The following is an 18,421-nucleotide window of genomic DNA, read 5'->3' as shown; positions in this document are numbered from 1 at the left end:
GTCTTTTTTTTTTCCAAAGTAGTAAACCCAATCACCAAAATCTAATAGACATTTTAACATGTTGATGTCATTCCAAAAGTCACTTTCATTCTTTCTAAATCTGCAATTTCAATTAAATAAATGTCAAGTTTTTTTCCTGCTTCCTTTAAGTGTGGTCAGCTTTCAACAACAGTACCTCCTATGACCACATTTTTATTGTATCATTGTCAGTGAAAACAAGCCCCTGGCCTCTTATGTCTCCGGTCATGTAACAGCCCTGTGTAGTCTTCAGTAGTACAGCACAGCAGTGGGTGGAGCCGTTCTGTTTATCCCTTGCTGTCTTTCCCTGCCCATGAAGATCCACTAAATTTGATGGGCAGTTCATACAAATCAGACAATGCAGTCCCGCAGATGACTGGTGACAAAACAAAGAGAACTTGCCTGTTCACCACCCACAGTGTAGAACATGTCCAGCACAATACACAAGGCCTTCTTCCCAATGCCCAACCATAGCTAGGATTTCGGCTGCTACTAGTGATGTCGCAGGTAAGTAAAATGTCTTAATTATATATCTGAAAATTAACAGTAAGATTATGGACTATGCTTGGGGGGAGCAAGGAATGGGAGTATTTAAGGTGATCCTGGTGTTGAGTTTTAACAAAAAATGGCTAATTAACAAACTAAATGTCATTCAGTTCGGGTTTATGGGGGGAAGGGCCAATTATCCACTTGCCTACTGGGCCAATTCTAACATTTCTTGTTATACACTTAAAAATCAGCATATTTTTTTTGCTAGAAAATTACTTAGAACATCCAAACATTATTATTTATTTATTTTTACGCAGAGTCCCGTAGAGAATAAAATGGTGGGTGTTGAAATTTTTAACACAATATTTGTGCAGTGTTTTTTTTTTTTAAACAGCCTTTAATTAATTTGAATACACAAAAACAAAATACAACACTGAATTGTTTGGTAAAATGTAAAAGATGATGGTATACCAAGTACACAGATACCTAACATGTCACGCTTTAAAATTGCATTGAATGGCAGATAACTAAGGTACTTAAAAATCTACACAGATGACGTTTTAAAAGTATTTACAGGTTACCAATTTAGGGTTACACAGGAGGTTCAGTACTAGAATTATTGCTCCCGCTTTAACATTTTCCGGTGATATCTCACATGTGTGATGTGAACACCATTTACATATACTTGCGTGATCTACTGATGTGTTCACCTTTTTGTGTAAACACAGGGGGAGGGGGGCACTTTCATTTTTTATTATTTATTTTATTTAAAATATTTTTTACACTGTCTATTTAATTGTTTTTTTAATCACTTATTATCACAAGGGATAAATAATATCCCTTGTGATAGCATGGGTAGTGACAGGTACTCTTTACCTAGACATCTGGGAAGTGGTGTATATTGGTTTTGTGCTGCCCTAGGCAAGACTAAAATCGGGCACCCCCCATCTAAATTTGTCCCACCTCTGCCTGTTTAAAACCCACCACTTCAGGACAGGACAGAAGGGGGGGCAGCATGACGGAGGGGGTGGGCAGCGTGACAGGATGGGGGCAGCAGGATGAAAGAGCAGCAGGACAGGAGGGGGGCAGCAGGACAGGAGGGGGGCAGTAGGGCAGGTAGGGGCAGAGGGACAGTTGAAGGGCAATGGGAAAGGAGGGGGCAGAGGGACAGGAGGGAGGCAGAGTGACAAGGGAGGGTGCTCCACGGGGGGGCAGAGGGACAGGAAGGAGGCAGGACAGGTGGGCGGCAGCAGGACAGGAGGTGGGAAGTGTGATGGGGGGGCAGCGTATAACAGGAGTGGGGAAGCACCAATCCTGCAAGCTCTTAGCTGTTCAGCAGTGACTCCTCCAGATGGTGTCAGGATCTGGTGCCAGGAGGGGTAGCTGAGCCTGTGTCACATCTCCACCAGGATCTCCGGCAGCAGCTGCAACAAAAAGTGGGGCACTCCTCTATCCTGACCTTGCCCTCTACGTCCTCCTCTTCCGCACTCCCATTGCTGGCACCCCTGGCCTCACCCACCCCACACAGCCCGGCGTACACTGCAGATCCTGACTAGAGCCTGCCTGACAGCGGACCCCGGCCCTTGACCACTCCCTGCACACACTGCGGATCCACCCACCACTCTGTCCTCCTCTGCAGCCAGCCCCCCTACTTGTGTGTTGGCTGCCCCAGCCCCCGATGGTGGCCTTGCCGCTCACACCCACGTGTGTCCCTTCTGTCTGGGAGTGGCGCCGCTCCCAAGTAAAATGCCTTGGGGAGATATGCCCCTGCATCTGGGGTCGCACAGACCCCAGATATCTCCTCTACCCTAAAAAGCATCTGATCAAACCGAGATCAGTTTGATCAGATGCTGTCTAAAGATTGTTTACATCTGTGCGAAACAGGAAGTGACAAAATCCTCATTGCTTCTCCTGGTTTCTCCTGGTGGAGAAGGAAAGCTCAGGAAGGCAACGGGAGTGGAGCAGGGAAACCCCTTCCACCACATGAAAAAGACATGCAGCAGCTATTTGGCTGCTAGGATCACTTTTACATCATTCAGCTGGAAAAAAATATAACAGGGTCATGACTGCAGCTGCAGCCATGGCCCCAATATAGCCACTTAAACCCAAGGACGTATGGGTACGTTCTATGGGCAGGAAGTGGTTAATAAGCGCCCCTTCCATTTCATACAAAGTCAACTTTAATAACTTAGGCTATCCAATAAAGGACATCCCTTAAACTTTAAACTTTCTGCATTAATCAGCGGGGAACATGTTACAAAATGTTACTACAACTTCTGGTAACTTTCCCAGATGTTTCACTCTCCAGGAAGCGATCACAAAAGAGCAATCTAACTTTCCCGCGCTCTACAGTCACAACGCCAAGAAAAGCCCCAGATGGGACAAATCTCTGCAGTCATTTTCCTGCCGCAGGAGGCGAGCTGATCCAGACAGCGGGAAGTTGAGGAGCTGGAGTAAGACAATACAAACATCTTCCAAAAACAACTGCAATTGCAGGAATGTGCAACCGTGCCAGATGTCGGTGGGAGTGACAGGTCACATGAGGTCAGTTCTAGAGGAGGAGAGGAGACAGCGAATAGTATAGAACCAGATTCTAGCAATCTAAATACAGTGCCGTTTGAAACTTTATATGATAAGTATTTTATTAAACAGTTGTATAGCATTTCTTGTGCTTGTTTTGCCTCGCCTTACCACAGCGTGCAATAATGTTGCATAATGTTGCATTTATAAAGTTAAAGATATTTACTAATAAAAAAGGAATATTTTGATTGCACAAATATTTGCCTCTTTTCTTTCCAAGTTGTACAGCTTAAGGTGACTTTCATGTGTCCACCAGCCAGAAGTGCCAGACCCAATGCAAGTGATCCCTTCTAAGCAGCTTCAGGCTGCGGTTGCATGCCTGTCTCCATATGTACAATAGAGGGTTACTAGATCTGCACTGTTCGTGGTGATGCCAAGGGACCATCCACAGCCAAAGCTTGAGGAAAGTGCCAGACCAAGGGTTAGGGTAAGCAATACACTTAACCCCTGCACTAAACAACCATTTATCCCTTGCAGTGCCCCCTGCAAGGGTAGATTTTGTTTTCATTCCTAGAGTTTCACTTTAACTAAGATAAAGCAAGATCAATTGCTTTTAGAAGTCACATAGTTGATTGCATGCCACCCGTGTAAACCAGAGTCTCAAAATACATATTTCTAGAAGATCCTATCATTTGTTAGAAAGCAAATCTAAACATACAGCATCGGAAAAGGGGATTTTCAGGACAAGTCAGATCACCAATCAGGGTTTGGTTATATATTTTAAGCTTTGAACATCTTTCAAAGCTCAAAATACATTTGTAATATATGGAGAGGATATGGCTAATCAGAGCATTAGAGAAGCCAATGTGCTAAAGGTTCTCCGATCTAGTGAGACTAATATGGAACTCCATAGCAGAAAGTCAACACTGCCCACCACCCATAAACAGCAAAATGCTACCTATGGCAGAAAGTCAACAACATCCACAACTCTAAGCATCCTCACTGTAAAGCATGGAGAGCAATATCCATAACGTACAGCATGGACAGCACCATACAGCATGCAGAGCACTATCCACACTGTAAAGCATGGATAACTCAATCAACTTTCAGCAGCATGTAGCACTCCTGCTCCATCATATCTGCTGGTTCCCACATCCTGGTTTTGGCTATGATGCACTCTCCCTATCTGTCTGTCCACCTGAAAGGTGGTTAATGTGGCCAGTCTCTGGGTGGAGACCAAACCTGATTTGAGTAAGTCCTGCTCTGCTGTTTGGACTCCCCTGTTTATGACCTTGGATCGGATACTGACTGACTATTCTCTGAACTCTGCCTGCCTTTTGACTATGGATTGGACCCTGACTAATCTGAACCTTACCTGCCTTGTACCTAGACTGAACCACTCTGCTTATCTGCCAACCACAATTACCTGTTTGCTGTGCTCAGTTCACACCAGCTGCTTGCCTTATGGGAAAGGCGGCTGCTATAGGTGAAAAACACAGAAGCCACCTATAGTGCCAGACCACCTGCATTAGGGGTAAGCGTGATATCCGCATCACAAATCATGGAGAGCACTATCCACACTGTAAAGCATGAAGAGCACTATCCACAACATAAATCATGGAGAGCCCTATCCACACTGTAAAGCATGGAGAGCACTATCCACACTGTAAAGCATGAAGAGCACTATCCATAATTGGAAGCATGGACAGCCCTATCCACAATTGAAAGCATGGACAGCACTATCCACAATTGAAAGCATGGACAGCGCTATCCACAATTGAAAGCATGGACAGCACTATCCACAATGTAAAATATGAAGAGCACTATCCACACTGTAAGACTGAGACCACTGTCCACACTGTAAAGCATGGTGGTGGCATCATGTGGTGGGATGCTTTTCATCAAGATATTATTGGAAAACTGGTCAGAACCAAGAGCAAGATAAGTCCAGCCAAGCATAAGGCAATTCTAGAGAAAAACTGTTTGGGCCCATTCAGGCCCTGGTGTCCTGGTGCTTTTGTTAATGCACACGTGTTAATATGCTTTTTTTATGCACATTAAAGTGGAACTAAACCCTTCTATCAATTAAAGCCAGGGAAGCGGACATCTTAGTTCTGTTTGATCTGCAGCTGCCATTGTGTTGGTGCCATAATCAGTTATTTGACCGGCCATTTAGTGCTTTTGGGAGCGCTATGCCAGTTGTTCATGGCATGCCTTGAATGTAACCATTTTGGGAAACAAATAAATCATGAGTTTAGTTTTGCTTTAATGTGCCTTGCATTAGTCAGCCCAGTTAAATGAATGGGATGCCAATATATCAAAATGTCCAAAAAATTGACAAGCGCCAGCTTTGGCAAAGCAACACACCACAGTGCATAGTAGTGCTTTACCGTGCATTATGGTGCACTGCAACACGTGATTTGGAGCAACATTGCCTTAGTGATAAAAGACAGCTGAAATGTTGAATGTTATCTGAGTCACTGACTTGGAACAGGAACAGAGATAAAGAATTAAGAAATTCTGACACTTTTCTAACACTGACTGGCAAGCATCTGTTTTCTGGGTCTGTTGCTCAAAAATATTAAAATAAAACAGCCAGACAACCAGCATTGTGGTAAATATCTCAGCAATAGCAGCCCTCGTACTTTCTTGACAGACATATCCTAAATGGTAATTGAAGCAATTTTTGCCTTTAACATGACTGCAGTGTTTTCTGGATAACATCAGCAGATAACTGGTTTATTTTACTTGTAGCGTGCAGTTTAGGTGATGCTGCCAAGATTCCTGTCTATTTCTGGGTACATGCTCAGCACTGATGGTCGATGAAAGAGGAGAGGATTTGTCCCGGCTCAGAGAGAAAGTCTCAGTCTGCTGAACAAACACGATATTTCATTGAGTGCGTTTGTGAGACGCATCCTGGAGTTCTGAGCTCTGCACAATGTATGTGTAACAAGATGGAACAAGGAGCAACTCCAACAGTTTATAACTAGCAAATATGGTGCCCATGGGAGGGACACGGCAGATTTCTTAGTTCTCACCCCAGCCAGCAAATGAGGCTCATTAAAACTTTTCAATACATTTCAATAAAATGCAGAAGACTGTTACATCATTTCACAAAAACTCAACCCCAGGGAGATTCTGTGACATGAATGCAACCACCATCAATGCAATGACACCACAAAACAACTTATCCACGCCTTGGTTTTATCTCGCCTTGATTACTGCAACTCCCTCCTCACTGGTCTACTGTTACACAGGCTATCCCCCTTCAGTGTATTTTGAATGCTGCTGCTAGACAAATACACCTTACCAACCAACCAATCAGTGACTGCTGTCTCTCTCTGCCAATCCCTTCACTGGCTTCCACCTACTCTAACTTCTAAAATTCAAAATACTAACCATAGCTTACAAAGCCATCCACACACTGCCCCTAGCTACATCTCCAACCTCATCCGCAGATATCGCCCACTTTGCTCCTCCCAAGATATCTTCCTATCTAGCTCCCTCATCACATCCTCCCATACTCACCTCCAGGACTTCTCCGGAGCCTCTTCCATCCTCTGGAACTCCCTACCACAGTATGTCCAGTCAGCCCTCCAGGTCAGGAGGACTAAATCCAGTGAAAAACTTAAAAGCAGAAGACTTACATCTGGAATTCCTTCAGTCGGCATGTGGAGTGGAAGGACCAGCAGAGGAGCGGGATCGTGGTACACACTGATGTATGGATTGGTGACAGCAGTGGGACCATCTAGGGAGCCGCTCACAAACTCGGCGATGTGTGTTCAAAGTTCCCACCCGGCAGGTGAAAAGATGACAGGTGCCATGGCAAGTGCCTTGAAAAGCAGAAGAAAGGAAGGCTCCAGGTGAGAAATGAGTAAAAAACAGTAAAGGCTTTACTGCAGAAGACCTACATCTAAAATTCCTCCAGTCAGCATGTGGAATAGAAGAACAGGCAGAGGAGCAGGATCGTGATCACTCTGGTGGAATGGAGAGGTCCTCTCCACTGCCTGGCGGGAATTTTGAATGGACACCGCTGAGTTAGCGAGCGGCTCCCTGCTTGGTCCCGCTGCAATCACTGATCCATTCTCCAGAGTGATCATAATCCTGCTCCTCTGCCTGTTCTTCTATTCCACATGCCGACTGGAGTCATTTTAGATGCAAGTCTTCTGCAATAAAGCCTTTACTGTTTTTTACTCATTTCTCACATGGCGCCTTCCTTTTTTCTGCTTTTCACGGCACCTGTCATTTTCTCCCCTGCCAGATGGGAACTTTGAACACACATCGCCAAGTTTGCAAGCAGCTCCCTGCATGGTCCCACTGCTGTCACTGATCCATCCATCAGAGTGTACCACGATCCCGCTCCTCTGCTGGTCCTTCCACTCCACATGCCGACTGAAGGAATTCCAGATGTAAGTCTTCTGCTTTAAAGTTTTTCACTGGCTTTACTCCTCCTGACCTGGCGCCCTGCTTTCTTCTGTTTGTCTTGGAGGGATTCCCCACATCCTTGAGGAGGAGCTGCCGGTCCTTTTCCAGGCATTTGCCTTCTGGTTCATCCCTTCTTTCATTGTCAGCCTCAGAACGCATTAACTGTGTTCACACTGCCACCACATCGGTAACATAGGATCTTCACCATCCCTGACAATGCTTGCAGGCTCCAATCCAGATGCCCTGGTTCCTTGGTCTGCACTCTCCTCCATTTGCCCATCCTATGGACAATTCCACCTAGTGACTCTTCTCCGTTACATCTTGTGTACAGTCAGTTCCCATTTTCCTTCTACTCTGCCCCATGTCACCATCCCATTCTACAATGTGTGTGAGCTGAATTTTTATTCCTTTAATGATCATTGCATGTACCACTGTCTAACCATTCCATACTCCATCCAAAGCAAGAAAAAATGGATTTAGATATACTTTAGGATACAGCAGTACAGGGGAGATCTGGACTACAGGGCCTGTTCACACCATAAATCGCACAGGAACACACTGTGCGCTCCTATGCAATTCACATGTGATACAAGTGCAGTGCAATTTCAGCTAATTCACCTGAATGGGCTGAAATTGCACTAAACCACAGGAAAGTAGTGCATGCACTAATTTAAAAAAATGCACATGGAACGCGAGTTTTCAGCACCGCGTTCTGGTGTGAAGAAGCCCTTAAAACAGAGACCTGTGCTTTATATGATCCAGCTCCTTTTTATGAAGTCTGGTTATTTTATGCCCATGAAAAACCAGTACAATGTGTCATGTGTTTGGAGAGCTGTGTCACACCCAGCCGCACTCACAATGAATCCACATTATAAAAATGCTGCATCAAAACCAAACACAGGAAAGTCAGACATTATTATGAATATTAAGGTTATTGTTTGGAAAGCAGATTTACTTACTCCTGGCGAGTTAACCAGAGTCATGATTGCTGGAACACATTTTCACATTTTCTGTTTTGTATTTTCAAACACTGTAAGCGACAACCACTTTTTCAGGTCTAATGGCAGCAGCAGGGCGCTATACTTCTAGAAGCTTCTGCCTGGGAAAATGTTATGCTTCTGCGCTGTATTTGGGTGCCCCAGGCTATATGATGTGTTAAGGAAGCTGAGCAAATTTATTGTTCCTAAAAGGGGATGTAAACCAGGCCAACAGCATACAAGCAATTTGGAAAATGCCAGGAGCTCAGATGAAAGAAGGTCACGGGATGGAAACCAAAGGTCAAACCAGCAGGCTGAAAACAGCGCCAGGGGATAAAGCGGAGACCGAACAGACAAGTCAGATGTCATAGCAAAAAGGTCAGGAGGGCCAAGTTCACTCAAAGCCAGAATCAGCAAATGAGGAGGAGACAGAACAAGCAGGGCAAACCTACCATATCTTATTTGTAGAAACATTAGATCCCTGGTGCCCAACCTGTGGCTTGAGGGCCACATGTGGCCCTTTCATATAGGATGTGTGAACCTCAGCAGTCTATAGTGGGAATATTGATTAGGGTAATAGCATTGATCTCTACTAGCCTCATCAACATGTTCCCAGTTTCATATTGTCTTCTTTAACCATCTCCAGCTAATAGTGTAGCATGTCTACACTCCTTGACCCTCATTTCATCTCTTTGATCCGCAGTTTTTGACAGTCCTCTCAAGCATTTCATAAATTGAACATTATGTGCAAGCCTTTGCTGATGTCAGAGGCTGCATTTGAGGCCCCCTTTAGCCAAGTTGACAACCACTGAATTAGAGCATAACCTCCTCTGATTCAGAAACTGATGTGACTGGCTCAGTGTTCTCTGTACAGCACTACAGAATATGGCAGCGCTATATAAATGTATAATAATAGTGTGTGACTGTGGTGGAGTCATTAGAGTGCAAGTTCCTTTGGTGCAGACTGATACTGGCTCAGTGTTCTCAGAACAACTATGGAATATGTCAGAGCTATATTAATGTATAATAATAATAGTGTGTGCCTGTGATAGGACATTGGAGTGCAAGCTTCTTTCATGACTGGCTCAGTGTTCTCTGTATAGCACTGCAGAATAGGACAGAACTATATAATATATAAAAATAATAATGTGTGACTGTAGTGAGACATTAGAGTGTAAGCTCCTCAAGTGAAGAGATAATTGTAACTGGCTCATTACCTCCGTACAGCACTATATGTCAGAGCTATATAAATATATAATAATAATAGTATGTTACTGTCATGAGGACATTAAAGTGTAAGCTCCTCTGGTGCAAAGACTGCTGTGTTGTTTGTACAGAACTATGGAATAAGTCACAGCTACAGAAATGTATAATAATAATAATAATATTGTATGACTTTGGTGACGACAATACAGTGTAAACTCCTCTGATGCAGAGATAGGTGACTGGCTTAATCTTATCTGTACAGCACTGCAGAATATGTCAGAGCTATATAAATGTATATTAATAGTGTGCGTCTGTGGTGGTGATATATTAAAGTGTAAGCTTCTCTGGTGCAGAGATTGATGTGACTGGCTTAGTGTTCACTGTGGAGCACTGTGAAATATGCCAGAGCTATATAAATGTATACAAGTAATAGTGTGTGCCTGTGATGGAACATTAGAGTGTAAGCTCCTCAAGTGCAGAGTTAGTTATAACTGGCTCAGTGTTCTCTATACAGCACTGTGGAATATGTCAGAGCTATATAAATGTAAAATAATTATAGTGTGTGACTGGTTGGACATTAGAGTGCAAGCTCCATTGGTGCAGAGACGATATTAGTTTATTTGTTGCAGAATTCTTCTAATAATAAATAATATGTATCAGAAGAATATAACAGAATATGCAAAAAGGAATTAAAGGGCACAAAAATTGAAAACGAACGAGAGATTGCAAAAGATAGCAGGCCAAACCCCCCAAAAATTATTCAAATATATATAATATATAATAGTAAAAAGGTTCGGTCCGAGCATGTATGCCCTTTACAAAATAATCTAGAGTGGGTGACTGGGGACAAAGAGAAGGCAAATTTATGAAATGCCGTATTCAGCTCTGTGTATACAAAGGAGCATGGGGGAGCTCTTGTCCATAATGGGCATGGTATAGACACAGCTCCAGATCATCCACATTGGCTCACAATTGATATGATCCAAAAATATTTAGACAGCATAAAAGGTGAATAAAGCACCTGGACCAGATGACATACACCCACAGGTCCTTAAAGAATTGAGCTCTGTCATTTTAAACCCGTGGTTTCTAATTTTTAGAGACTCTTAAAATGACTGGCATAGTACCACTGGATTGGCATAAGGCCAATTTGGTGTCTATATTTAAAAAGAGGTCAAAATATTTACCAAATTTACTTTACTTAGTTTAACATCTATAGTTGGAAGATACTGGAGAGTTTAATAAAAGACCACATAGATGAGTTCTTACTGGAATACTTGGATTTTGCAAAAGCATTTGACACAGTTCCCCCCACATGGCTAATGTGTAAGGTAAAGTCTACAGGCTTGGAAAAATCTATATGTAAATGGATAGAAAACTGGCTAAAAGATCGTATTCAGAGAGTAGTGATTAATGATTCATACTCTGAATGGTCTAAGATTGTCAGTGGTGTACCCCAAGGTTCAGTGTTGGGCCCCTTACTTTTTAATATATTCATAAAATGATATAGAGTCTGGGAATAAAAATCCCATTTCAGTCTTTGCAGATGACACCAAGCTGTGCAGTGGAATAACGTCCTTACAGGATGTCTTCAACTTACAAGCCAACCTCAATGCACTGTGTAATTGGGCAACTATGTGGCAAATGAGGTTTAATGTTGATAAATGTAAAGTTATGCACTTGGGGGCTAAGAATATGCATGCATCATACATACTAGGGGGGGTACAACTGGGGGAATCAATGGTGGAGAAGGATCTGGGGGTTCTGGTAGATTACAAGCTTAATAATGGCATGCAATGCCAAGCTGCAGTTTCTAAAATGAGCAAAATCCTCTCTTGTATTAAAAGAGGTATAGACTCCAGAGAGAGAGATATAATTACCCCGGTACAAATCATTAGTAAGACCTCATCTGGAATATGCAGTTCAAATTTGGCCACCAATTCATAAAAAGAACATTGGGGAACTGGAGAAAGTACAGGGAAGGGCAACCAAACTGATAAGAGGCATGGAGGAGCTCAGCTATGAGGAAAGATTAGAGGAATTAAATTTACTGTCTCCTGAGAAGAGGAGATTAATGGGGGATATGATCAACAATGTATAAATACATCAGTGGTTCATACAGTGAACTCAGTGTAGAGTTATTCACCTTGAGATCATCACAAAGGACAAGGAGGCACACTTTATGTCTGGAGGAAAAGAAATGTAATCTCCAAATATTGAAAGGTTTCTTCACAGTAAGAGCTGTGAAAATGTGGAATAGACTCCCTCAAGAGTTGGTTCTGACCAACTCAGTGGATTGCTTTAAAAAAGGCCTGGATTGTTTCTTAGATATACAGTTATATTCTGTGTACTAACATTTATAGGTAAAGTTGATCCAGGGAATATCCGATTTCCTCTCGGGGGATCAGGAAGGAGAGATTTTGCCTTCCTCTGAATCAACTGTGGGAATAGAATTATAACTTTTTTTTTTTATATGGTTGAACTGGATGGACTTTTGTCCTTTTCAGCCAGACTAAATATGTTATGAACAGAGTCAGGAATCACCTTATAGGAACCCATCACCCACAATTAAATATTCACCTTAAAGGCACCAGGTACATGATCCTTGTCCCCGTCACAGCAGGGGGCTCCATTATTGCAGCCATTCTTACAGTTCTGTTAAAGAAAAAACAAGAAATTATTTGGAATATGAATTATAATGCAATGAGCAATATTAATGATTGTTGAATATTGTGACCACATGCCTTATCTGACCGCTGTGTACACAGAACACTGGAGGAGGAGGTGAGATGGCCTCAGAAAGGTTCATATTTGCACAATATATTGTTAGATAAACATGGCCAGCACATGCCGATATAATGCACCTCTACAGTTACCTTCACATGACAATACAGAGATCTGCAGTTCAGAGATATTCATTTTAAATGCTATAGAATCATCTGTTGCCTGTCCACTCAATCAGAATTTCTGATCTCTACTTCTTCCTGTGATCCCCCTAAGCACTCGTCTCGTCTTCTTGTCGGCTTTAATCACTTTTTTTTAATGTATCAACCACAAAATCATCAAAGTAAAACTTCTACGCATGAGAAAGTTGTGACATTAAAGTATAAATTAAAGTGAAACTAAAAAGGCAAAACCTTTTTTTTTTTCATTTTGAATAGGTAAAGGAGCGTTACAACCCCTGACAAGTTTTTACCAATTGTATCCCATAGGTGAGATTTCCCTTCACTTGCAAAAGTGAGGAAATTCCTGGTTGTCACCAGGATCGTCACATCTAGTGTCCCCATTGGATATGTTTCTCTCTATTTCTGTTCTGGTAACAACCCAAAATTTAGGATTTTCTTACAAATAGAGAAGGCAAATCTCCCTAATTGGGCACAGACAGCAATAAAAGCCTAATCCCTATCCTATCAAAAACTAAAAAAAAAAACATTTTGCCTTTAGTTACACTTTAAGGCAAAACTTTTTTTTTCAGCTTTGGATAGAGTGGAGAGGTATTAGAACATCTCTCTGGTATTTATATCTGTCTGTGCCCCATTAGGGAAATTCACCGTATTTGTCCTGTTTACCATTATCATCGAGACTGAAAAAAAATCCCAAATTGTGGATTATCACCAGAACAGGAATAGAGGGGAAATCATCCAATGGGGACACTACTGTAGATGTGATGACCCTGGTGACAATGAGGGATTCCCTCACTTTAGAGGGATTTCCTTTCACTTCCAGTTGTGACTATGAAATATGAAGTGATGGGAAATCTCCCCATTGGGACAGAGATTGCCAAAAAATGGCAGTGGTTATAACCTTTCTGTACCTTATCCAAAATGAAAAAAAAAAAAAAAAGTCTTATCTTTAGTTCTGCTTTAAAGTAAAAATGATTGCAAAGCACATTGCATACATTACAATTTGTGGCTGAAAATTCCAGGTGTGTTGTTTGGCTGGTCTGTTATAGTGCACTGCAGTTTACCCCATTTGCCCACTACATCCCAAGCCACAGTATCCCCCTGAATATGTGGCAAAAATCTGAAGATTCTTTGGCCAGCTTTACAAGGGACAAAGATCGGGGTCACCAGTGATGGGACAGTTCCTGTTAGGACTCTTTTTTTATATACTACTATTTTTTGGTATATTTTTTGGTGACAGTAAAAAAAAAAAAAAAAAATCTAAATGTGAAACAATACATGCAGATTGCAATGTGTCTGCAGCTACTGTCATAATTCTCACTTCCCATGAAGCAGTGTTAGCGAATAACTTTTTTTTTTTTCTTTTTAAAGCAAAAAAGGTACTTTTTTCGTGAGAAAAAAAACCCATCTGAAGCCTAAAGTTACATGATCTCTGACTATCAGAAGCAATGTGGATGTTTCCTGTCATCAAAGACTGCAAAGAGGATATTGTTTTCTAACAGACAGATCCTGAATGATAAACTTTCCTCCAGATAGAATACATGTTAAACTATATACTGTTACTCATACATTCTTCATATATAGTTCCTATATGTTCAGAATTAGTGCATACGCCAACGGTAAAAAAAATGAATATGTCTGCATTGCAGCATTAGGAGATGTAAAAACTGGGATATTCATTGATTCTCAGACTCCAGGGTAATGACATCTGTGGCATTGATTGGTAATCACTCAGAGCATTCCATATGAGGGTCAAGGACGCACCCATGTACACCACGTTCTGCCACAACTCTCTGTTATTGTGTATCTACAAAGGACTCAGCAATCCTAGTCACACTGGCAGCACTCCATCCCTGGCAATACTGGGCTCTACATCCAGGTATTTCAGTTTTCGATAAATTCTGGCTCTGGCGAGCTTAATCATCCAATGGAACATTAGGTATTTCAAGGGCTCCAGTGGTGAGATCTCCAAGTTGGAGGTCCCAAGGAAATCTAAAGCTGGCCTTACACCTGTAGAATTTTGATAAAATATGTCATTTTCAATGCTGGTTATGTTAACTAAGAGTTAAATAGGACAATTCAACAATTGGTTTCAATCAGAGGGAGCAGAGAAAAAAAACTAAAGGATAAGAATAGAAAATGTTTTTGAATCTAATTAGAATGAACAAAGTACTAATCTGCTCCTGGCTGAGAAAAATCAAAACAGTCTTACGTGCATGCATTTGTAAAAGTTCTTCCGAAAGTAGAATGTTCATTGTATGAAAATCAAGACAGACATGGAACTTTAGAAAAAGTCAATCAGTCAAGTCCATGAGGGCACCATCGAATGGACTTTTCATCAGAACGTTTGAATAAAATTCTACAGGCCTGTAAATAGAAAAGCTCTTACAAATTGAGGCTCTTTTCCTTTTAGGTTTTCAAGACTACAATTAAAGGAAACTACTAATGCAGGACATAGGTACGTTTATCGGCCGAATTTTCGTCCGAAAGAATAAATCGGCCAATATTCGCACCGTTAGTGGGGCAATGTCATCGGCTGATTTTCGCTGTTCCTCCTCATTTCTTTTATCGGTCATGCTGGAAAATTTGAGAAAAACGGACGTTTTTTGTAATCATTGGTGGCAACAGAACGACCGATGTTTCGAAAATTCGGCCGATAAATGAACTGTCTATAGCCTTCATTAGCCTGCCTTTTTGATGGCTACTACTACAATCCATTCCAGGAACTCCAGACTGGAATTCTCTGACAGAAGTGTAAGGCTAGCAATACATTTTTTTCTTGTTCAGCCCCTGGGAAATGTAATAGATTCCTTCATTCATACTAATCTCCCACTGCGGCTATTGTATTCTGACAGCCAGCACCCACGGCTGTCAGAATACCTGAACACTGACCACAGCTGATTAAATGAAAAATTGGCTTTTGTTAATCCAGGTAGTGCTGACAAGGCCATCTGTGGGTCAAATTCAGACCGATGCAGTAGGAATCAGCTGAAATTCAAGCTGTGCATGGCAGTCTCTGGGCAACATTCAAACCTGAGCAGAGTGATTTTCAGATGTTTTCAGGCATATTTTTAGCACTTTTGCACAAGTATGCGATTGATTTAGAAATATGTTTCAAATTTTACATGTCTTTTCAAGCTTAAGGCACTTGCGCAATTTCACATTTTTACATGTTCCCATTCAAGTTTATGGAAGTAAAAAGTAGCTCCTGTAGCTCTGAGTGCACCAAGCATTAAAAACAGGCCCCTGAAAGTTTAACTCCAGCTAAAACTTTTTTTTTAAAGTTTGGGCAGAGTGGTGACAAGGGAAATCTACAACGGCAACATGGACACCTATAATCTATACTATCAGGACAGTCTGGAGAAACTTAAGCCTGGGTTCACAAATGTGCGGTGCATCGCATGTGATTTGCACAGGAACTACACCGCATTCCTGTGCAAATCACATTCGATTTGTGTGCGGTGCAAATTGGAGCATTATGTATGGCTCTAATCATACCACACCCGCATCAAAAACATGCAGGACCCTTTTTTTGGGTCTGCACTAGAATCGGATCGCATGGGTATTCACAGCTATGCAATACGATTCTGCACATCGCACCACGTTTTGCGGACCGCTTTCGGGGTGTTAACATACACACTCGCAGCAGTTCGCACGAACGGGGTGCAATTCTGATGCGGTGTGGAATTCGCATGGAAAACGCTGCAAATTCCACAAAGCATCAGTGTGAACCAGGGCTTAAGCAGAACTAAACCCTCCAATCGTTTTCAACCAAGGAAGCTGCCATCTTAGCCTCTGTTTGATCTTCAACTGCCATGATGCTGCCCATGTGATCAGTCATGACACCAGTCATTTGATGGTTCAACAGTTTGGTTGAGAGCACAAGTAGGGCCTCATTCACACCATACTTGCAGAAAAACTGATGGAAAATGACATGCAGATTTCACTTGCAGAGACATCAGTTTCCACGCACACTTCAATGAGTTCTATACACGTTGCAGATTCCTGCACAGAAAATATGCACATGATACCAGTGTTGTTGTGTGAACAGGACATATACAGGACAATTGATTTTGTTGTGCCCTTGCAAAACACGTGCAGAAAAATTGATGTCTCTGCACCATGGTGTGAAAGAGGCCTAACTGCCATGGTGCTGCCCATGTGATCAGTCATGACACCAGCCATTTGATTGTTTGACAGTTTGGTTGAGAGCACAAGCAAATGTGACAGTTATCATTCCAGGCATGCCACGAATGTAACAGTTTTTTTAAACTGCTAAACTGATGGGTTTAGTCCTACTTTAAATATGTGAAAGGTGGGAATAGTGTTCAGGAGGGAATTTTCAGTAGGAAGCCAAAGACGGGGTCTTCACCTCAAACTTGTAGGAGGAAAGTTCAAAAACTAACCTTAGAAATTATTATTTTACTGAAAGAGTAATAGATGCTTGGAATAGACTTCCAGAAGAGGTAGTGAGTCAGTCAACAGTAAGTGGATTTAAAGTAGTACTGAAACCTAAACATTTTTTACTTTGTTGTAGTCTGCATTAACCTGTTGATGCCAGTAGTATGCATATATGCAGCCACTCGGCATGTGGGCTTTAAGTCCTCATACACACTGGACATTTTTACAGCTGCTGTTTTTGGCTTTTGACATTTTTTTTCTACAGCCAGTAAAACCCCCAGCATGTTATCCTATGTATCCATGCACACATAGACTGTAATCAATGTTTTTTGGCAGGGGCGTTTTTTGGCTGGAAAAAAAAACTCAGGACTAGTGGGTTTCTAGAGGAGTTTTTTAGCTGTAAAAACACTATCGCTGAAAAACGCGGCAACACACAGTAAATCGCGGCAAACCGGCGTTTAAGAACTCACAATTTTAATGTGACTTTACACAGCTAACGTTACCAGCATTATTAAAAACACCCAATGTGCATGGAGCCTAATGCTTAGCGGCCACATATATGAGGCCCTGCTAAAATGACATACTGTGTGGGGAGCACGCTCCCCGCACAGTAGCTGGCAGTGATCGGTAACCTCCTGGTGCATACTTGTGATCTAGAGCTTTCCGACCATGTGACTGCTGTCACAGCCAAATCACAGCGGTCGCATGACCCAATGGTACGCCTCCGCCTCCTGTGTTTTAGAACCCTTAAAGGGCTAGGGGGCAGCTGGCACCAAGGGGTTAATTTAAATAAAATGTCCCGCTACCTTCCTACGTCCCCACCCCCATCCCTAAAAATTTAACTGGCTCCATGTCATCTCTCCAGAGTTGCTCTCCTCCCTCCCTGGTTTTACAGGAGAAACTGAGGGCAGCAGAGCCATAGGCTCCTGTTGCCATCAGTCAATCTCCTGTGAAGAGGGAGGGGGAGTGCAGCTTACCTGCAACTTGGTGCGTCTATGACCATATGCAACTTGATGCAGCACCTGCATAGCTGCAAGCCTGCTACAACAGGAGGGCACCTGAAGAATGAAGGATCCTACAGTGCTAGCAGGGACTGCTAGAAGAGGACAAAGGAGATCTTTCTGTGCAATATCATTGCACATAGCAGGTAAGTGTTACCTCTTTTTTTGTGTGTTTTGTTTTATTTTGACTTAAATGTTACTTTCACACATTTGGGACAAATTTAGAGCTCAGCTAAGATTGTCACTCTTCTGTTTTCAAACAAAAAAAGTTTTATTTATAGATATAATGTAACTTTTACAAGGGTTATACAGTATACAGTGGGGAAAATAATTATTTGATCCTCCGCAGATTTTGTAAGTTTGCCCACTTACAAAGAATTAAGGGTCTAGAAGTTTTATCATAGATGTATTTTAAATGATTGAGACAGAATATCAACCAAAAACCCAGAAAAAAAAAAAACAAACAAATGTTATAAATTGA

The 18,421-nt window shown here is 42.0% G+C and overlaps 1 protein-coding gene across 2 annotated transcripts in view; it reads right to left on the bottom strand.

Moving 5' to 3' along the window:
• Positions 1–18,421, bottom strand: part of LOC149449351 (branched-chain-amino-acid aminotransferase, cytosolic-like) — a 93,946-nt gene that overhangs the window by 37,028 nt on the left and 38,497 nt on the right. For both annotated transcript variants that reach the window (XM_089693349.1, XM_089693348.1), the window contains exon 2: positions 12,216–12,290. In XM_089693349.1, coding sequence (XP_089549475.1) covers positions 12,216–12,290 — 75 coding nt within the window. The remainder of the gene's footprint in view (positions 1–12,215; positions 12,291–18,421) is intronic.

This window comes from Staurois parvus, unplaced genomic scaffold, assembly GCF_062004578.1.
Source record: "Staurois parvus isolate SC_StPar_1 unplaced genomic scaffold, SC_StPar_1.0 ptg000628l, whole genome shotgun sequence".
NCBI classification, from domain to species: domain Eukaryota; kingdom Metazoa; phylum Chordata; class Amphibia; order Anura; family Ranidae; genus Staurois; species Staurois parvus.
This window is presented reverse-complemented; position numbering and strand designations above follow the sequence as displayed.